The sequence below is a fragment of the Podarcis vaucheri genome, assembly GCF_965113315.1.
Source record: "Podarcis vaucheri genome assembly, chromosome: 2".
Lineage (NCBI taxonomy): Eukaryota > Metazoa > Chordata > Lepidosauria > Squamata > Lacertidae > Podarcis > Podarcis vaucheri.
The window spans coordinates 129,343,093-129,364,591 of NC_138760.1; the positions used below are offsets into that span (position 1 = coordinate 129,343,093).

Below are 21,499 nucleotides of genomic sequence, written 5' to 3' on the forward strand. Positions count from 1 at the left end.
TCGTTATAGATCATTTCCCAGAAGGCCTTCAATCTTGGACAATCTGGTAGGAATTTTTCCATTTGGCATTAGGCTTTTTGGTTTTTTCGCCTACCTCGTAGCAATCGTCACAACTTTTGTGGTATTGGTGGGTAGGTTAGGCATTGGAATAATGTGTTGTGGTGTGTGGAAGGGCTAGGTGTGGCCATCACCTATGCCTTCAATTTTTGGGTATTCCGTTAAAGGAATCTGGTGGTTGTGTATTCTGTCCGATGCCTGCTTGGTGGGAGGCCTTGGCATGACCCTCGGTGACATCAGGGGAGAGCTTATAGTTGGATTAGCATCAACAGGCTCCACCTACTGGCGAATAACCCCCCTTGTTTCAGACTCACCCCTCTCTGAGGGGGTGGAGTCAGCTGACGTAATCCCATGCCTAAGCCAATGCCTTTTCACTTGCTGTAATCAATAAAGTTGTGGCCTTTTCTTGCCCATTAACCTTATATCACGTGTCCTTGTATATTCATTCCACTTTGGGGGGGATCGGGTCACCAGCCACGTGTCGCTGGCAAGTTCCACCATCTGGATAGTCCTTGCCACCAGCTGCTCCTTCTCTTCCACAAACTTGGTCAGGACGCCGAGTGAATTCTGGAAAATCTTGAAGCTGGAAAGATGAAACAAGCCATTTAGATAGACTTACTTGGGTTGGGAGATGTGGCAGGATGGAGAAGACAAATAGGTGAAAGAGGGACATGAGCTAAATAAAGCATTCTGTGAAAGGGCAAAGGGCAGAAGGCCCTGCATTTTCCAAGGACACCAAAAAGGAAAGCATCTTCCATTAACCAGCACTATATGGACAGGGCTGAATTTACACTATTCCTAACTTGTGTTCAACAGAATTCTGTTTGTTGGCTTCTTGCCCTTAATAATAATAGGAAGGATTTCCAAGCAATTACGGGATTGGTAGCAGGAGCAGAATTCACAATTCTGAGAATTATTTGTTTAAAAAAGGAAGTTTGCTGCTAAAGAGAAAAGCCTGGAACTGCCTGAAGTGCCTCAAATGAAATCTCAGAAATCAGGGAGTTGGAGTATACATGCACATATGAAAATACCCATTTCTTCCATGATGGAAGCTCACAGCACTGTGAGCACTGACCCTGCTGAACTTTAAGAAGCTTGCTGTTTCATCGGCCTTCCAATCAATATACCACACAGTCCGTATGATACTTGTAAATTCTGTCTCTGAACGATGGAAACTGTACACCAGCTTTGAGAAGTATTCTCAAGGAAAGGGCATAAGAACTTCAACATACCTGTTGAGGTGGGTTTTCACCATATCCATCAAGCTGAGAGTAGGCACATCCAGTGCCAGTTCCTTCAGGAAGCGTAAATAGGTCTTTGCAAACAATCCCTTGTCTCCATAGAGTAGCAGGCAGACTGTGCCCATGGTCAGGGGCCAGTTGTGCTGGCGGCAGGTCACAAAGACGCAACAGCCCACAAGTATCTCCTTCTTCTCCAAGCTGACTAAACTGAAGCAGGGACGTTTGATTGCCTGCTGGTAATAGGACACGGCTGTATCTTCAAAGATAGAAGGAAGCCGCAGAACTTTGCAGAGATCCCGAACACATTTGACTCATGTGGGGGGAAATACCACAGCAGTACTTAAGAAATGTTTCCACATACACATTTATCAGTGACAAATCTAACTGCAGGGTAGGTCTTTGCCTGAATGAAGCTGCCCATATACTAAGATAATCTGTGGAGGCTCTGTTTCACATGCTCCCACTTTCAGAGGTTAGATGGGTGGCAATCATGGGTAACATATTTTCAATTGTGGTTGTGTAACTGGAGTGTCCAAACCATGGGGCTTTTTTTGGATATTACGGATAACTTTTTTAAATGAAAGTCTTTGGGGGCTCTAATTGAGAATGGCTGTTAGTATTGCTGTTTCAACTTCATATTTGATTTATATTTGGCTTTTAGTTATGTATTGAATTTTATTTTTTGCAGCTGTACACACAATTATAATGGCCATTTAATGATAATGGAAACAGACTGGTCCATGGTTAACCAGTCTGTCAATGATTCAGCTGAGATTTGATCAGGCAATCAAACTGAACTCTGGACTCTATGCACCTCTAAAACTCTAAAATGGGTTGTTTTGATGTTGGTCCTACAGCAAATGGGTAAGACTGTTTTAAAAATGCAAATTTCTCTTTGCTTTTAGAAAGTGAAACAATGCATCTCTTGTGGATGACAGGCACATTAATTTCCACAAAGCATCAAAAGAGTAATGCGGAATATGTACCTCGCTGTACACAACGGCTCGTTTGCTCATTCTGACCAGTACTCCGTGAATATGTGACTTCTATGAGATAAAGACACAGATATCAGCCAAACTTTGGTCCAAGCTCTCAAACATGCACCCATTTTTAAACTGTTGAATGGTGTAGGGCCTGTCTATATTTGAGAACTGCTTGCAAGTTGTATCTCAAATCCTATGTCTTTGTAAGATACAAAGAGTTTTGAGCTATTTTGCTATCCTTAGCCTCACCTTGTAAATGTTCTTCATCAGCATATGTGGTTGTGAGAAGCCCTTCAGTCAGAATGAAGCCACAGTCTGCGCACACCAGCTGGTTCTGAGCATAATGAGAGTCCTCTACAATTTCCAAGGAGCCACAGTCTGGACACTTCTTTTGGCTCGACATCTTAGCAGCCTGAAAGCATAAATCAGGTCCACAGTTGGTCACTGATATTTTGGTATTATTTAATTACTTCCATGTATTACATTTACCTTATATCCCACCTGTCCTTTGAAGAGCTCAAGGTGGTATAATGGTTCTTTCCCCACTCAATTTTTATTCTCACAACAATTCTGTGAAATTAGTTGGTTGTATTACTACTACTGGGCCGCGGATGGTGCTGTGCGGTAAACCACATAGCCTAGGACTTGCGAATCAGAAGGTCGGTGGTTCGAATCCCCGCGCCGGGGTGAGCTCCTGTTGCTCGGTCCCTGCTCCTGCCTACCTAGCAGTTCGAAAGCACGTCAAAGTGCAAGTAGATAAATAGGTACCTCTCCGGCAGGAAGGTAAACGGCGTTTCTGTGCACTGCTCTGGTTCGCCAGAGGCGGCGTAGTCATGCTGGCCACATGACCCAGAAGCTGAACACCGGCTCCCTCGGCCAGTAAAGCAAGATGAGCACCGCAACCCCAGAGTCGGTCACGACTGAACCTAATGGCCAGTGGTCCCTTTACCTTTATTATTACTACTACTACTACTACTATTATTAATTGAGTTTATATACCATCCTATACCCAGGGCTTTCAGGGCGGTTCAAAGAATAGTATTAACCTAACCAGTTGGAAATACCCACAGAATTGTTGATTTTTTTTATCATTTACTAAGTATTAAAGTATATCAAATTCTATTCGAAAACCACAGTCACTGCCGGGATGTTAGAAGACATACCGTATTTTTCGCCCTATAGGACGCACTTTTCCCCCTCCAAAAATGAAGGGGAAATGTGTGTGCGTCTTATGGGGCGAATGCACCGACCCCTCTCGCTCTCCAGGCTTCAGGAAGCTATCCGCTAGCTGTGGGAGACCCAGCTCTCCCACGGCTAGCGGAGGGCTTGCCTGCACCCAGAAGCTTGGGGCGCGCTGAGCTCCGCACGCCCCAAGCTTCGGGATTAGCGCAGTGCTCCGCTAGCCCTGGGAGAGCCGCGCGGCTCTCCCAGGGCTAGTGGACTGCTTGCGCGCACCCAGAAGCTTGGGGCGCGCTGAACTCAGCACGCCCCAAGCTTCTGGTGTAGCGCAGCGATCCGCTAGCCCTGGGAGTGCCCCGCGGCTCTCCCAAGGCTAGCGGACTGCTTGCGCGCACGCAGAAGCTTGGAGCACGCTGAGCTCCGCACGCCCCAAGCTTCGGGATTAGCGCAGCGGTCCGCTAGCCCTGGGAGAGCCGCGCGGCTCTCCCAGGGCTAGCCTACTGCTTGCGCGCACCCAGAAGCTTGGGGCGCGCTGAGCTCCGCACGCCCCAAGCTTCGGGATTAGCGCAGCGGACCGCTAGCCCTGGGAGAGCCGCGCGGCTCTCCCAGGGCTAGCGGACTGCTTGCGCGCACCCAGAAGCTTGGGGCGCGCTGAACTCTGCACGCCCCAAGCTTCTGGTGTAGCGCAGCGATCCGCTAGCCCTGGGAGCGCCCCACGGCTCTCCCAGGGCTAGCGGACTGCTTGCTGGCAACCAGAAGCTTGGGGCGCGCTGAGCTCAGCACACCCCAAGCTTCTGGATTAGCGCAGCACACCTGGGGGGGAAATAAAAATTTTTTTTCCTTTATTTCCCCCCAAAAAAACTAGGTGCGTCTTATGGGCCGGTGCGTCTTATGGGGCGAAAAATACGGTAATAGGACAAACAGTATGGAGAAGACAGAAAAACAAAGTCTTTTTATTTCCCTCAAAATCAAGGTGTCTCCTAGCTTGAAGGCCTACCATACTCTCACATTTGAAAAGTATCATCATAAAATCAGTCTGAGGATTCTACAATACAGCGTTACATTTCTGAAAAGAGCTACAAAGCCTACCAGAGATTTGTCTTCAGTTCTGCTATGCAGAATGCAGCTTTGATTAGGAGGGGAAGGAAACATTCTCAAAGTACTCAGCTCAAATTACATAGGGCCTGATCCTGTCTTGTCATTGGAAACTACTGTATTTAAAGACTATTGGTAGGGGTGGGGTGTCACAGTTTGTCCAAAATTGGAGGGAGCCAGGATGTGGGGCTTACGGTTTTTCCTCTCGCATTTGAAGCATCACCAGCATTTCCAATAGAGTTTGGTGCTAAGAAAACACCTAGCACCACGGACACTTTTCTGGTGGCCTGGCAAGACTTGCCCCACAGCCATTCGCTAAACAAGTGCTTCGTAATCATTCTCTTGCTTTATTATATAAGGGGCAGCACAAGATATAATGCATAAGGTCCTCTAACTTCAGGACATCCTCTAATGCAAATAAGTTCATTTATTGGTATGCCTCTGTGTCTCCCATTTCTATAAGCAGAGTTTATTGTATTTAATCGTAACTATGTAAAAGCTTTCCAAAGTTGTGCAAAAGTCAATTCATTAAAATAAGGTGTATGTTCATAGACCTCTCTAAGTTTAAAATATAATGGGGCGCATGTAGATGTGTACATAGAGAATAGCTCGTTTTTAGTTGCCACTGCCCTTATGATTCGTTTACATATATTTTTCTGGGAATATAAGGGACAAGCTCTAATGTTCATCTTTCACCTAATGAAATAAGCATCATGTGGTAGCAAGTTGTGGGGTGGGGGATGTTCCACAGAACAGTTTCTTTGGTTTGCAAAGGTGCCTATGAATTCAAAAGTGGTGGTGACACCTATCCAAAAAGAATAGCTTGATCCCAGCCTATCAGACAGCTGTTCTCAAATAAAGGGCCACTCTCCAGGGTCAATTTCCCCCTCCCTGAACTTTCTCAGAAGATGCAGTGACATCAGTGAGATCCTGCAAACATGTTTTCCTTCTGCACCTGTTCCTCCAGCCCCACCAAGAGAGTCCTTGACAGGGCAGAGGCGATGCTTCCCCTTGCAATTATCAGAATCACAGTGATTTAGTCCTCTTTCCCCTGCAAATACCCAAGGGATCAGCCAGCCAAACGTCACCTTTGAGACCAATAACAGACATCTCAGAGTGGAGAGCAGCATGAGGCAACTTCAAGCAACAAGTTTGTATTTAAGTCTCTCGTGTGTCACTGGGGGCTTTTGTGGCAGGCAGGGATTCTGCCAATGTGGAGGTCCCATATCGTCCCTCTGTTTTGAAATGCCACTGGAGTCTTCCTGGAGACTTTGGGCTTCTTCTCATTAGCTGCTTATGAAGTTAAGAGCAGTGACAATAGCGGCCACGACAGCCGTCAGACCCAGAGTGATGCTCTTTCTGCTGTTGCTGTTCCTTCAGCTGCTACCCAGTGCTGCCTCTGGGATGCTGAAGGCAAAATGCTCGTTGAACCTGAGGAGGGACTATCCAGATGCGCTGAACTATTACAAGCCAGGAGACCACATCATAAGCGGGCTCATATCTACAGTGCAATCTATGCTGTCAACGTACAATTTTAGCATGCCCCCACAAAATGTGGTTATACGGTAAGCACTTGAAAAGGAATCAGAATAAGGCTGTTAAACTCAGCTATGATTTTGTCCAATGCCCCATCATTCCACAAACATTTCCTTAACATGTTTGAATATTGCGTACTCCCTCTTTACAGTGCTCAAGTGCCCAAATGTATTGGCCATCTGTCATGGATGCTTTAGTTCAGATTTCTGCACTTTAGGGGGATGGAGTCCTTTCCATCTCTACAATTTGATGATTTTTTTCTGTCTCTGCTTCGGTGGCAAGCAGCTGTTTACCTTGTATCAAGCACACTTATGGCAGATTACGTGATGGCGATTTGCTTCATGCTTAGATCTGTGCGAAAGCTGTGGTGTCATTCTTTGAGTAAAATCCAGAGGCTGAAGATTAAGAAAGCAGGGATTCGATATGATTTCAGCGAATGGAGAATGACATGAGAATAATACATTGTTTTATGGTAGGACTGATGTCTCCTACTGGTATCTCCTGTCCTTGCAGATTGCTGTTCATGAGATAAATCAGGATCCTGGGATCTTGCCCAATGTCACCCTGGGCTACGACCTCTATGAGAACTATTTCAATTCAAGAGTGACTTACGACGTGATGATAGATCTGCTCTCTCCTGGCAGGGCAAATGTTCCAAACTACAATTGCGGAAGACAGAGCAAGCCCCTGGTTTTCATTGAAGGGCTTGATTCGGATACCTCTGCCCAAATTTCAAGTTCGCTGGGAATTTACAAAATCCCCCAGGTATGAAAACAAAAGCATAGGCAGCCTGCAGGAAACCACTGCTTTGTTGGAGAAAATGCCAGGAATTGTTCAGAGAAGTAAGGGCTGCCCTTTCCACCAGAGGAATCACACAGCCCCTTGTTCCAGTTAATAGTAGGCATGTGCTTAGAGAAGCTCTCCCACCCTTAGTGAAGGGTTTGTCCAGCTGTGAGAAGAAAAGTCCCACAAAGAGAGTTCACCAGAACACCCTTGTAAGAAGGGAAACAATCCTAGCGGTGCAGCAGCAACATTGCTAGCACATTTACAAAGCTAAGCAGGGCCCAGTATGGTTTCAAATTGGATGGGAGACCGTGCGTTGAGATTTCTGCATTGCATGAGGGTTGGACTAGATGACCCTTGGAGTCCCTTACAATTCTATGTTTCTATAAACAGAACACTCATGAGAACTACACTGCTTAGTAGCTTAGTGGGGAAGTACAAGGGGAAATGGGGCATGATAAAAAGACACCTTTTAGGGGTCTGCCTGGCACCAATAATTTTGGAGTAGATCTTCTGAGAAGAGTTCTTCAGATCCATTAAGGTTATATCTTTACTACCTTCTTCCAGCTGCATCTATTCCTTTCCTTTTTCCTTTCCTTTCCTTTCCTTTCCTTTCCTTTCCTTTCCTTTCCTTTCCTTTCCTTTTTCGTTTCCTTTTTCTTTTCCTTTCCTTTCCTTTTTCCTCCCCTTTCCTCTCCTCTCCTCTCCTCTCCTCTCCTCTCCTCTCCTCTCCTCTCCTCTCCTCTCTTCCTTCCTTCCTTCCTTTTTGATTTGGCAGAAGTAGAGGGATGGCACATTTACACTTTCCCCTTTCAAAATCACCTATCAGTGTTGCGATCCCTGCTTCATAGCTGCTCCAAATACCCAGAAAAGTGTGGTGCTTTCTCACATTGCCAGTGGAGCCCTTTTCCACTGAGAGCACCAACTGCTCTGTGAGATATCATCACAGTTCAAAATGGCATATATAAATGTAATGCACTGGGTAGCTTCTCCGCAGTGCTCAGGTGAGAAGCAGAAAGTGAATTGAGTTCAGGCGGTAGGACCTTATGCTGAAGGTTGATAAATATAGGGCAGGAAAAGAAATCTATAGAACTGACCTCACACGGAAAATGTGAAATATCTATTAAACAGCTGCTTAGGAGCACCACACAGAGAAATGCACAGGACATGACCCTTCCTGAGCAGAATTCCAAGTTAATTGATAATATCAGCGCTTGCCCTGAAAGCAAAAGAAACTCTTCAATCTTTCCTTTCCTTACTAGGTAAGTTACATTTCCGTTAATCATGCTCTTGGCAAAGCACAGTTCCCTTTCATCTACCGGGTGATCCCAAATGAAGAACCCCCAAGCCAAGGGATTGTTCGTCTACTTCTGCATTTCAGGTGGACGTGGATCGGGCTCATTGCTCCTGACACGGACAATGGAGAAAGGTTTCTGAGCACCTTGACTCCCGTTCTCATTAGGAGCAGTGTCTGTGTTGCCTTCTCACAAAAAATCTCACGAGAGGATTTCATTGTGCCCGATTTGCTGGACAAGATCCTGCACAAGATTTTGTTTTCCATGGACAGGAGAATCAATGTATTTCTGTACTATGGGGAGTCTCTGTCTTTGGTAGACGTATTAACAACAGTTGACGTGGTGGGTGCAACCCTGACTCCAATTACAGGGAAAATTTGGATCACAATAGCTTTGTCATACTTCAACTCCAACCTATCTCCCACAATGCTTATGAACAAGCACATCTATGGTTATTTATCATTATTTATCCAGACCAAAAAAAAACCGAAGCATAACCTGCCAGTTATATATCATGGTAATATTGATATGAATACAATCTGGGAAAATGGATATCATTGCTTATATTCAAAGCATGTGTTATCTGTGAAAGGCCAGAACCGATGCATTGCGAAGGAAAACCTGAAGAGCTACCCTCAAGATGTCCTGGAAAGAAGCCTTTTTCAAGACACTTACAGCATTTACAACACTGTCCGATCTCTGGCACGTGCCTTAAATGCTGCAGACTCATGCAGAGCCAAGTGGGTGGAGATGGTGGGCAGAAAGAGATCGGAAGGTGAAAGAATCCAGTCATCACAGGTATTCCTTTTTATTCTAGTGACATGGCTGTATATGGTTCCACTTGAACTGACAATCAGTTCCACTCTGCAATTGTTATTTTACTTATATAACAGGTCCAGTCCTTGGGGTCTCCAAGAACAATGTTGTTGTTCAACGTCTTAAGAAACGACTTGCATGAAGGAATTGAGGGGGTGCTCATCCAATTTGCTGATGATACCAAACTGGGAGGGGTAGCTAATGCCACAGAAGTCAGAATCAGAAATCAAAATGCCCTTAACAGATTGGAGAACTGGGCCCAAGCTAACAAAATGAATTTATATAGGGACAAATGTAAGGTTCTGCACTTAGGCACGAAGAACCAGATGAACAAATATAAGATTGGGGGCATGGGGCTTATTAGCAGTAGAGGAATTCTTGAAGAAACTGGGTATGTTTAGCCTGGAAAAGAGGAGACTGAGATGAGATATGAGAGCCATCTTCAACTATCTTAAGGGCTGTCATATGGAAGAAGGAACAAGCTCATTTTCTCCTGTTCTGAAGGGTAGGACTCAAACCAATGTCTACAAGTTTTAAGAAAAGAGATTCCTTATGTATAAGGCAGCTTACTATCTTGGAGCCAGTCTCTGAGGTGCTTTCAGAATTAGAGGAGAACTGAGGCAACATTTTACCTATTCTGAAGTCACATTGACTCCGACTCCTCCTCGGCTGCAACATGTGAGCTTCTACTGGTGCCTATTTATCATAGAAACCTAGAATCATAGAATTGTAGTGCTAGAAGGGACCCCTGGGAGTCATCTTCCTACATTTCCCTGTAATGCAGGAATCTCAACTAAAGCATCTATGACAGATGACTATCCAACCTCTGTTTAAAAACATCCAAGGAAGGAGACTCCACCACTTTCCAAAGGAGTCCGTTCCACTGCTTGAAAGAGGGCCCCATTTTCCAAGACCTCAAGTAAATTGGGGCCACTAAAACAAACAAACAAAAAAAAACCTTGTGTGGCCACTATGGTGCTGACAACACCAAGGTTGCAGGTTCAATCCCTGTAAGGAACAGCTGCATATACCTATATTTCAGAGGGCTAGTTCCATATGATCTTCAGGGTCTTCCAGCTCTATGATTCTATGACCCTAAGCCATGTGCAACAGCCATGAGTCTTATTTTTTTAAAAAAATATATATTATTCATTTTTCTTTTTCATTCATTACACACATCTCATATTCATAACATTTGCTATGCATTCCTTCCTCCCACCCTTCCTAGGCTTCCCCCAACTTCCGCTTCTGGTTTGGTTCTCCTTTCACCCACTTTGCTGCCTCCTAAAAGAAAAAGTTACTAATAACATATTTATACAATAATATCAAACCTAAAAACATAAAAATAACAATGAATACACCATATTATTTCTCTATCTTTTACACATTTTCTAATACTAACAATGTGAATGTTTATTTAAATCCTGCCACCAAGTCTATCGGCTTTCTTTGTTTCTGCAAGTATAATATAAATGGTTCCCATTCTTTTTCAAAGTCACTGTTGCCTTTTTCTCTTAATCTGTCTGTCATTTTTGCCAGTTCTGCATAGTTCATCAACTTCTCTTGCTGTTGTTCTTTAGTTGGTATTTCTCCAGTCTTCCAGTTTTGTGCAATCAACATTCTTGCTTCTGTAGTGGCATACATAAATAAAGGCCTTGCTGCTGTAATGGCATACATGAAAATAGTCCTCTTTTCTTTCGGTATATCTTGGCTTAAAATACCTAATAAAAAGGCTTCTGGATTTTTTACAAAAGTTATTTTCAACAACAGCCATGAGTCTTAGAGCATGAGTCTATTTTAATCCTTTTTCTTTCTATCCTACCTCTTTCTCTTTCTTTCTTTCTTTCTTTCTTTCTTTCTTTCTTTCTTTCTTTCTTTCTTTCTTTCTTTCTTTCTCCCCCCCCTCTCCTTTTTGTCTGGATCTGTCTTTTTAGCTACATTAACATTTTAGTTTGGATCAAGTGATATTTGATAATAATCTTTGTATCTCTCTTTAAAATTCTAATAAAGTTTATTCAAACAAAAAAGAAAGAAAAGAAAATACTTCGATAAATGCCAGGATTTTCTCTGTCCTTCTAGCTTCACTCTTACCTGAGAAACGTCAGATTTTATAATACTTCTGTGGACGGAGTTTATTTGGATGAGAATGGGCAACTGGCCGCTGACTTTGATATTGTGAACTTTGTGATTCTTCCCAATAACTCCCTTCATGAAGGGAAAGTTGGGCGTGTGGAGAAACAGGGATCCCAAGGCGTACAAGTCACCATCGACCAGGATGCCATTGTGTGGCCTCCTTGGTTTAACAAGGTGGGTTGAGCCATTCAATTAATGTTATTCTATTGATCATCCGTTAAGTTCTAACAATACTTCTGGTATTGTTGATTAGACCTCAAAAAAACAGAGCTATCATTGCTTTGAAAATACTCAGGAAAGGTTCTTCCATATTCACTCATTCTCCAAAAAGCATGGCAATTCCAAATCAGAGCTCCTCTGTTTTGAGCTACATGTTAAACCATGGGCAGGCAACCATTTTTTCTCCCAAGGGTCACATTCCCTCAGAAGGAAATGAAAGACGAATCTCTCAGGGAGCTGCAGGCAGGGCTGAGGGTGGAATTGGTCTTGAAGGTGGGCAGAGCAAAACATGAAAGAATTCTGGATCAACAAATCTGGAATAAAAATTGCCTGACTTCATTTTTTTACCATGGTTACATCAGAGTAGATTTCCCTATGCAGGTCTGTTCAGAAGTAAGCCCACTGGTTTTGATGGCAGCCCCGTACAGTGGTACCTCTGGTTACAAACTTAATTAATTCTGGAGGTCCGTTCTTAACCTGAAACTGTTCTTAACTAGAGGCGTTCTTTCACTAATGGGGCCTCTTGCTGCTGCTGCGCCTCCGGCACACAATTTCCGTTCTCATCCTGGGGTAAAGTTCTCCACTCAAGGTAACTCTTCCAGGTTGGCAGAGTTTGTAACCTGAAGCGTTTGTAACCTGATGCGGTTGTAAGTAGAGGTTCTACTGTATAGGGAAGTTTTTTAATGTTTAATGTTTAGTGTTTTATTATGTTTTTACATATGCTGGAAGCTGCCTAGAGTGGCTGGGGCAACCCAGTTAGATGGGCAAGGTACAAATAATAAATTATTCTTATTATTAAATAAGTATACAATAGACCGGGGGTCGGCAACCTGCGGCTCCAGAGCCGCATGCGGCTCTTTAAAGCCTTTGCTGCGGCTCCGGGGCGGTGGCGAGGGGAGGAGGCGAGGGGCGGAGGCGAGGGGCGGAGGTGACCAGCCTGCCGCCCGGCGGGCGGGGCGCCGTAAAGCAGAGCGCCCCCCTCGCCAGGCAGACATCCGCAGCGTGGGAAGCCTTGCCGGAGGTCCCGGCAAGGCTCCCCACGCTGCGGATAGCAGCCTGCCGCCCGGTGGGCGGGGCGCCCTAAAGCAGAGCGCCCCCCTTGCCAGGCAGACATCCACAGCGTGGGGAGCCTTGCCGGACTTCCCGGCAAGGCTCCCCACGCTGCGGATAGCAGCCTGCCGCCCCGCAGGCATCGGCCAGCCCCACAAGCTCGGGGGACAGCAGGGAGGCGCAGCGCCGCCATCCCGCTGTTCCTCGACCTGGTTCGGTTTCCCCGACCTGCTTTTGGGGGGGAAATAAAGGGAATTTTTTCCTCTTTATTTCCCCCCAAAAAAACTAGGTGCGTCCTATGGGACGGAGCGTCCTATGGGGCGAAAAATACGGTATTTTTATAATGACGAATGCCTCATTATTAATTATTATTTACATCCGGCACTGATTATGATTTATGGTACACTGGGGCCCTGATTAATTTTCTATGGCATTTTGGGGCATTGATTATTGGGCATAGCAAGTCGCGGTCGCGTGGAATTTGTGCTTTGTGACCGTTTGAAGTGGGGTTTTTTTCTTGGGAGGCTGGGCGGCACGAAGAGAGGGATTATTTTTATAATGACGAGGATGACATTGGGCCCTCATTATTAATTATTATTTACATCAGGCACTGATTATGATTTATGGTTCACTGGGGCCCTGGTTAATTTTCTTTGGCATTTTGTGGCATTGATTATGCAGTCGCGGTCGCGTGGAATTCCACGTGGAGTTAGTTGCCTGAAGCCCCTTTTTAGTTGCTTGAAGCCCCTTTTTAAACTTAAGCAGGTGAAAGTTTGGTGAATTGCTGCCAAGGAGTGTGGTGGAGTCTCCTTCTTTGGAGGTCTTTAAGCAGAGGCTTGACAACCATATGTCAGGAGTGCTCTGATGGTGTTTCCTGCTTGGCAGGGGGTTGGACTCGATGGCCCTTGTGGTCTCTTCCACATATGTATGTGAGCAGGTCTTCTCCAACATGAACTATATTAAAAACAAGCACCGATCACGCCTCACAGATGACAGCTTGCAAGCCTGTGTGAAAATGAAGGTGACGTCTTACAGCCCTGGATGTGCAGACACTGAGCACTGAGGTTCAGGAGCAAAAGTCCCACTAACCTGGTTACCTGGTTGTAAATTAAATATTTTAATTAGCTATTAATTTGTCCTTTTTTCTTGAGATTGACAGCTGACTGCACGATCCTGTATATATAGCATTAAGGCCAGAAACAATATATGTAGTGTTATATTTGTTTTAAATGTTGCAATGTTTTTGCGGCTCCCAGTTGTTGTTGTTTTTTCGGAAACGGGTCCAAGTGGCTCTTTTTGTCTTAAAGGTTGCAGACCCCTGCAATAGACCAATAAAGGTAATGCTCATGAAGGAACCTGATCGTAAGTTCTTTGTTGACAGTTAATCTGCTTCAGTTTAGAAGACAGGTTGGATTTCATTCCTGGAGAGAAACAGGGTCTCGCGGATACCCCTTTGAAGGTCACCCTCTAGCTTTGCAAAAGTGTGGTTTCCATATCAGCGACATGGATTTTTCAGATATCTTCTAATACCTTAAGTTTTACTTAAGGTTTCTAACAGACTTGAAGGAAATAACAAATACAGAGATGAGGCAGGGATCAAGTTAGATCTGCATTCATAGTGGATCCATGAGGTCAGCAGATTCAGAATACCATGGGGCAGGTTAGGTTGAGAACAGCAAACTGAATGAACCAGCCTCTGGCAGAGAAGTCATTAAACTGCATTTTTTATACATATAATTGGCCAAAATCAAGGTCTAAACTGCTTATGATATCCTGTTGAAAATACCTCCCATAATCCCCTTACTTTCCCTTCCTATTACTTCCTGTGACTTTGCATGATAGAAATAGCCCTCACTATTGATCCTTTGTCTATGAGTAGATGGTGCCTCATTCCAGATGTAGCAAGAACTGTCAGCCTGGGTATGTCAAGGTGATCCGGGAAGGAGAGCAGCTTTGCTGCTATGATTGCGCTCCCTGCAAGGAAGGGACAATCTCTACCCAAGAAGGTAAGTGTCTCCAGAGGAAAGGGCAGCCTTTAAGGAATGGGTAAATTATATTTAGATATTTTTGGATGAATTAGACCTTTGTGGAGTTGAAAGAAATGGCCTTATGTGTAGACTGGTGGGTGTTTAAGGATCCAGAAATCCCAGGCACCATAATGTCATTTCTTTGTATCATCTCCATTACCAATGCCCCAAGTGTTTTACATGTGATTGGTTGCCATTTTGATGTATCCGCTAGCCCTTTGCAATTCAATTAACACATTAATCTGCATTACAGTGACTGGAACAGGCTATTAGTCTAGTTTTCAAATGTAGTTGGAATGTAAATTTTCACAACAAAACATGTCTTTTGTGGAATGTGACAGACTAATTGCGCACATATGAATGATGCTGAAGTCATTGTTCTTCTTTTCAGATGCAAAGCATTGCACCAAATGTCCAGAAGACCAGCATCCAAACAAGAATCAAGATAAATGTGTTCCTAAAATTATCAACTTCCTGGCCTATGAAAAACCCTTGGGAATAATCCTGACTTCCTCTGCCCTATTCTTGTGCTTAACCACCATCTTTGTGTTAGGAGTTTTCATTAAATACAAGGAAACTCCCATAGTCAAAGCCAACAACCGGGACCTCTCCTACATCCTCCTTGTCTCTCTCCTTCTCTCCTATTTAACCTCCTTCCTCTTCATCGGCCGGCCAAAGAAAGAGACCTGCCTCTTTCAACAAATGGCCTTCAGCATCATCTTCTCTGTTGCCATCTCTTCTGTCTTGGCAAAAACCATCACTGTGGTTCTGGCCTTCCTGGCCACAAAGCCAGGGAACAGAGTGAGGAGATGGCTGGGGAAGAGTTTGGCCAACTCTATTGTCATTTCCTGTTCCAGTGTCCAAGTTCTTATCTGCATCATCTGGCTGGGGTTCTTTCCCCCATTCCCAGATTCTGACATGAACTCTCAGCCTGGAGAGATCATCTTGCAATGCAATGAAGGGTCTGTTGCCATGTTTTATACTGCCCTTGGCTATATGGGTTTCCTGGCTGCCATCTGCTTCACGGTGGCTTTCCTGGCTAGGAAACTTCCTGGGGCCTTCAATGAAGCCAAGCTGATCACCTTCAGCATGCTAGTCTTCTGCAATGTTTGGGTGTCCTTTGTGCCTACTTACCTGAGCACCAAGGGGAAATACATGGTAGCCGTGCAAGTCTTCTCTATGCTGGCCTCCAGTGCTGGGCTCCTGGGCTGCATCTTCATTCCTAAGTGCTACATTATTATTCTCAGGCCTAACTTGAATATAAAGAATAATCTGACAACAAAACTAAAGATGGCATCTGATTCTTAGTAGATTCCCCCCCATCTTACACACCTGTGTTCAGCAAAGAAGTAAAAAAAAAAAAGCTATTTCACTTGTGAGTGATTATTGTGTGTTGCTATTTTAAATATTTTCTCTTCCCTTTACTAATGTCCCAAAGGCTATAGGTCATGGCCAATGAAGATGAGGCTATGGTGACCATGGAATGCCCACAAGTTCTATTGATTTAATATTTTGTAGGTATCAAATATGCAAAAAACTGTGTGGTATGTTGCAGATCTCTCGCTTGTCTAAGTAGACATTCATAGTTGGCCTCTGATAAAGAAGTAAAATGTTAATGTAGAAACTATGTCACAAAATGCAATTCTTTCCAGAAATGAGGGCATGATGAGGATTGGTGTAAAGAGGGGTGGCCAATTCCCAAGAGACTGCAATCTACTTACAGAATTAAAAACTGGCAGTGATCTACCCCCGTTTTTGTGGGGTTCAGGTCAAAGTTGTTGACCTTTTTTTAGGGAGGAGGAAAGTCCTGTTTTTAAGGTTTTTTGGGGAGAAACTCCATATCCCGTTCTGCATATCCGTGGAGGGCAGGACGAGGGGACTGGGACGGATTCAATTTTAGCAACGCCAAGGAAAGTGACCCAGTGATCGAACGTAATCTACCAAAACCTCCCGGGGATCTACCAGTAGATCGCGATCGACCTGTTGGACATCCCTGGTGTTAAGGAAAGCAGTGTACTGTGTGATACAGGTTCATCACAAAGGAGAAAAAGCACCTCTGCTACATAGCCCCTATTGGGAAACCAATGGTATCTGTAAGAGACATGTTTTATGACTTTGCATGTCAACAGTTGTGGTATTCGTACAGTCTTCTCACAGACCATTGACCCGTACACCACTAATCCGCTGCCACCAACCAGGTTCTCTCCAGTAAATCACTTAGACTCAGTCAGGTTCTTAAGTTAACAAAGAAGAGTGTAGTTTATTGCAAACACAAATATTGGGCCATTATAAAGAGATTTAGTGGTTCTTAGTTGATCGGTGATGTGGTAGCGTTATATTGTATTATTTATGCAAATTGATTTTCTCTGGAGTTAAAGATCTGACTGAGACAAACCTTGTTATGCTGAGCTCGTATTTTGCACAATTTGTATATGGTGTTTGTTTGATAATGTGTGGTTTGCTATGCCTAATAAAGGACTGACTTTTTAAAGCAAACACAAATAAACTTTAACTGCATTCAAAACGTTGTTACTCTTTACCTTCTTAGTCTTATTTTAGTCTAACTCTTCTACCTCCCCTCACAAAAGAACCAACTGCACTAACTGTCTCTCTGTTTCCAACTGCCTGCCAACTGCTTTCCCAACTGCCTTTCTCAACCAACCAACTAACTCAATCTCGGACTAAGCCCTTTTATAAACAGGTAGGCTCCGCCTCTGACTTTTCTATTGGTCTACCTATTAACCCTTTCTCTCCCCTGTACAGACATTTCCAAAAGAACGGGCAAACGCCACAACAGTCAATTGGTATTTAGGTACCAAGTCATTGTTTTGTGTAAGCGTTTGCTGAGGCCCCCCAAAAAAATTCAAGGAGGGGACCAGGACACCCCCAAAATCCACAGCGGATGTGTGCACATGCCATGAGACATGCTCACCTTAACTGAGCAGCCCATGTGGCATTCGGGTGGCATGTCAGCATGTTGGACGACATGTGCTCACAGCAAGAGCAGATTGTGCAATGTAAGCTTGATCCTTGTGTATGTTGTGCGGCGGCGCCCCCCTTAATCATGGCGGCAAGGTGGCGCTCTTGAGACTGAGGGAGGGAGGATAGTGGGAAGTCAGGCAGGTGGGTGGGTGATGGGGGAAAAATATTGAAGGGACTGACCCCCTAGAAGAAATTTATTAGGGGGCAAGGGACCACGGACTCCTACAGTTGGCACCTATGCTAATTTTCTCTGCTCTGCCTCCATGGTCTTAGACAGACAGCAGGAGGCAAGGGTGGTTTTGGGCTCAGTGCCTGCTTCCCACAGGTGTTGAGGCATCAGGCATAAGCCTGCATTTTATTAATGTTTGATCAGGACTTGTATATTAAAGAGAGCTTAAAGATTTTCAAAAGTTTCAAGCCAGAAGACCAGCAGTTTACAACCTTGGTAATGTTTATTCTTCTAGACAAGGGCCCCTTTGATTGATAGCAGAAAACAATTCTCAAAGTCGTAAAAGCTGAAATTACAGGAAACTGACCCTACATGTTACAGAAGATAAAAAAGGCAGAGATAAACATAATTAATAGTTGGTAAATAGTAAAATAATATCAATGTGCCTCCCAGTAAATGACCCAGATCTTCTTTCTAAGGTTAAAAGGCCAAGACCAAATGGGGAAGCATCTAGCTAGCAAGTCTTTTTGTCTAATGGGAAAAGCAGCTGGCTGAAGGAGGGGTTGTAAACTGGAGAGGCTTCTTTTGAAGCTGTTTTTTTACTGAGTTCCTTTTTACTTTACAAAGGCCTTATTCCTTTTAAAAGGCTACCTATGTTATGTATTAAATATATTGTCTTAAATGTAATTATGCAAAGGATTTAAGAAATGCTAGATTTCATATAGTTCTAAGAGTTGTATTTTGAAATTAAGTCAGCCACCAGTCTTGCCCCCCCTTGCTAGACAAGAGACGCCGTCCTGAGCAGTCCTGATTTATTAGTTGTCAAACATTTGTTTAGAAACCTTCAAATGAAGGAGATCTTTCAATGTTGATGTGAAACTCAAGATCCTTGACATATGTTTAAGATAAAAATTTAAGATTAACCATTTGTTTTAGAAGGCAAAAGGGCAAGGAGGGCAAGAGGTGAGCTGGTAATTAAGATTCCTTGTTGAGACACATGTAAGATATATTACTACTTATTTGTCATTTATAGATGTAACAATATATAGCTGTTTGTGTTCCATATAAGGACAGGAGGATGTGGGTGTATCTTTTAGGATTGGGTATAGCAATCAGCCAATAGGAAATCCAACTAGGCTGATTGGACAGAGGCAGCCACAGGAGGAGCAAAGGGGGCTGGATTAAGGGAATATAAGGGCTGGCCATAATGGCAGGAGCCAGGCCAGAGCTTGGTAACCATATACCACTGTGCCTCTCATTTATTTGTCTGACAAATAAATAATTATTTTAATTTCTCTATTGCTGCGTTGAATATTTCATTCCAGCTAAGCGTTAACCACAAGCAGGGTGCTACATTTTATGGTGCCGTGACTCGGATAAGTGGTCTGCTGGAACGCAGCCCCTTCGCCCTACTGGGCAGGGTACAAGAGAGAGGATCTCTAAACTGCTTACCCAGCGCGCACTGGAAAGTTTTTTTCCAGGGGAACGCAGAAGTCTCATCTGTCTGATACCCTGCTCACTGGCGGCGACGGACCGGGGGGAAACGGAACCAACCAAGGGTAAGTGCACAAAGGGATTTTTGGCCCTCCAATTAATTGGGAGGAAGAGAAGTCTTGATCAAACTTCTGCGTCTCAGTAAGTGGGAACTGAGTACGCTAGGTGGTTGGGTATATCAGATGGTGGTCTGGTGGGGGAAAAGGGAAGAATGGGAGGTAGTGTGTGGTGAAGTATCTAGCGCATTGTATGTGTGAGAAAGTACAGAGCAATCTGTAGCTGACCTGAGTGTGGAGTGGGTAGTACTTCGGTTCTCAGTAAGGCGACTTCACTGAGCAAGGAAACTCACGAAGTGTGTGTGTGAGTGACTGAGTGGATACTTCACAGGGCCATACAATGGGAGTTGGGGGTTCAAAGGGGGGAAATACACCTCTTGAATGCATGTTAAGTAATTTTAAGAAAGCCTTCTCAGGGGCATATGGAGTCAAAATGACGCCAGAGCGCCTGAGAACGTTATGTGAATTAGAGTGGCCGAAGCAAAATACTGAATGGCCATCTCAAGGAACCTTTGATATAAATTTAGTAAGCAAACTTTGGTCTAACATCGCCAAAGAAACTGGAGGATGCCCAGAACAATTTTCATATATAGATTCCTGGCTGAGCACATTAAATAAAAATCCTCCATGGATAAGGGAATGCAAAGTCCAACGATGCAAATTATTGGCTGTAAAAGCCGAAGCCAGGAAAGGAATCTTGCCAAATAAACTCAAACCCATTTTTGAGGGACCAGAGGAAGAGCTGCTTCCACCTCCACCCTATGCTCCACATCGAAGGGAGCCTAATCCAAACACTCCACCAGTTGTAACCCCAAGGCAAGAAAGTGGAATGAATAATGGGGCTGGAGCCACAGAACTTGATTCCTTGATAGATTATGATAAATATCTTCAGGAGGCATTGGAGGCCTATAATAAAGCCCAAGCAGAAGTGGTTATTCCATCTGTGAGTCCCAGTAGAACTCCATCTACAGTCTCTTTTAGTGGAACAACTGATTGCCTACCCCAAACCCCTGTACATCCAAGTCCTAGAGAATTATTACAGAAGTTACAGGGAGACCTTAATCGGTCAGCAAGCAATACAGCCAGGCGTATAAGGCTGCTAAAAGAACGCCTTGGGACAAATACCATCCCCTATGATTTGAGGCCCCTAGAGCAAAGCGAAGAGAAAGATCACGTACTAGCCCCTCTCAGAAGAGTATTTGATGCACTTGAGGAGCCTGTGCTGGTTAACGGGCAACCCGGACGACGGCCACCTCGAACTTCGACCCTTCAGTACATTCCATTCACAACTACGGATCTGATGAATTGGAAAACACACACCCCATCTTTCGCAGAAAAACCTCAGGCTATGATGGACTTGGTGACTTCAATAATAAATACTCATAGTCCTACTTGGACAGATTGCCGCCAGCTCCTGAATACTCTGTTCACCACTGAGGAAAGGAGAGACATAATTGAAAAGGCACAGATATATTTGCGTGAGCAGGCCAGAGTGGGAAATGTTTTTAATATTGACCGTCATCTCCAAGACAACTTTCCCTTGGAAGATCCTAATTGGGATCCAAACAATGCAATTCATCTGGCCAGGCTTACCACCTACCGCCAGACGCTTGTGCAAGGTATCCGCAGGGCATGCCAGAAGCCCACTAATATGTCTAAAGTCTCAGAAGTAGAACAGAAATCAAATGAGAGTCCAGGAGACTTTTTAGAGAGGCTGCAGGAAGCCTATCGTATATGGACTCCTTTTGACCCTGAAGCCCCTGAAAACAGCAGAATGATTACTGCTACATTTGTGGCCCAGTGCGCTTCCGACATTCGTAAGAAAATTCAGAAATCAGAAGGATGGGAAGGGATGCTGATGAGCCAAATTATGGCCATTGCACGCCGAGTTTATCGGAATAGGGATGAGGCTGAGAAGCAAGAGAAGAAGAAGTGGCAGAAGGAAAAGATGGTAATGCTGGCCACAGCAGTGAAGCAAGACTACCGCCCCTTAAATGGAGGAAGAGGGCGGGGAAGGAATCCACCACTGGGAAGGAATCAATGTGCAAATTGCAAGAAGGAGGGTCATTGGAAGCGGGAGTGTCCTGAACCCCTGAGGTTGGAAGAAGTACGCCCAGGCCCAGGCCCAGGCCCAGGCTCCGGCCCAAGAAACCAGGGACGGGGACGGGGAATGATCCGAGATGGAAGATATCAGAGACCTGGACAAGGACAGAGTAGAGACAATTTCATTGGACTGGCAGAGGAGGATTTTACCCAAGACTAGGAACGACCGGACTCCATAAAGTTAGGCTTCCAGGAGCCCACGGTCACGATTCAATTAGGAAGCCATTTAATAGACTTTATGATTGATACTGGGGCTGAATACTCAGTACTCCCAGAACTAT

General features: G+C 44.5%; 2 protein-coding genes across 4 annotated transcripts; one reads left to right on the forward strand and one right to left on the reverse strand.

Moving 5' to 3' along the window:
• Nucleotides 1-367: 367 nt before the first annotated feature.
• On the reverse strand, nt 368-2,735 carry LOC309526235 (transcription factor IIIB 50 kDa subunit-like; the record flags this gene model as incomplete). Its single annotated transcript, XM_082212149.1, has 5 exons — nt 2,531-2,735; nt 2,285-2,344; nt 1,290-1,608; nt 476-640; nt 368-377 (listed from the first exon to the last, which is right to left on the reverse strand). The coding sequence occupies exons 1-5, from the start codon at nt 2,682-2,684 to the stop codon at nt 368-370; spliced, it is 708 nt and encodes a 235-aa protein (XP_082068275.1). The 5' UTR covers nt 2,685-2,735.
• A 2,673-nt stretch (nt 2,736-5,408) lies between these two features.
• Nucleotides 5,409-16,236, forward strand: LOC309527306 (vomeronasal type-2 receptor 26-like). Of its 3 annotated transcripts, XM_082214044.1 has the most exons (6): nt 5,409-6,120; nt 6,605-6,856; nt 8,762-8,944; nt 11,065-11,292; nt 14,267-14,393; nt 14,806-16,236. In XM_082214044.1, exons 3-6 carry the CDS (start codon nt 8,885-8,887, stop codon nt 15,720-15,722), a joined length of 1,332 nt encoding a protein of 443 aa, XP_082070170.1. In that variant the 5' UTR covers nt 5,409-6,120; nt 6,605-6,856; nt 8,762-8,884; the 3' UTR covers nt 15,723-16,236. The 3 variants fall into 3 exon arrangements, with proteins under 3 accessions (XP_082070170.1, XP_082070169.1, XP_082070171.1); XM_082214043.1 differs by lacking the exons at nt 5,409-6,120; nt 6,605-6,856 and adding an exon at nt 7,484-8,136 and having other exon boundaries at nt 8,256-8,967; XM_082214045.1 differs by lacking the exons at nt 5,409-6,120; nt 6,605-6,856 and adding an exon at nt 8,044-8,136.
• Nucleotides 16,237-21,499: the final 5,263 nt, after the last annotated feature.

What these genes read in the sequence shown, in the direction of transcription:
- LOC309527306 (XM_082214043.1), top strand. Translation starts at nt 8,042, where the DNA reads ATGACCCTTCCTGAGCAGAATTCCAAGTTAATTGATAATATCAGCGCT. An exon ending in AAAGAATCCAGTCATCACAG is followed by an intron (nt 8,968 to 11,064) that starts GTATTCCTTTTT and finishes CTGTCCTTCTAG; the next exon opens with CTTCACTCTTACCTGAGAAA. An exon ending in GACAATCTCTACCCAAGAAG is followed by an intron (nt 14,394 to 14,805) that starts GTAAGTGTCTCC and finishes TCTTCTTTTCAG; the next exon opens with ATGCAAAGCATTGCACCAAA.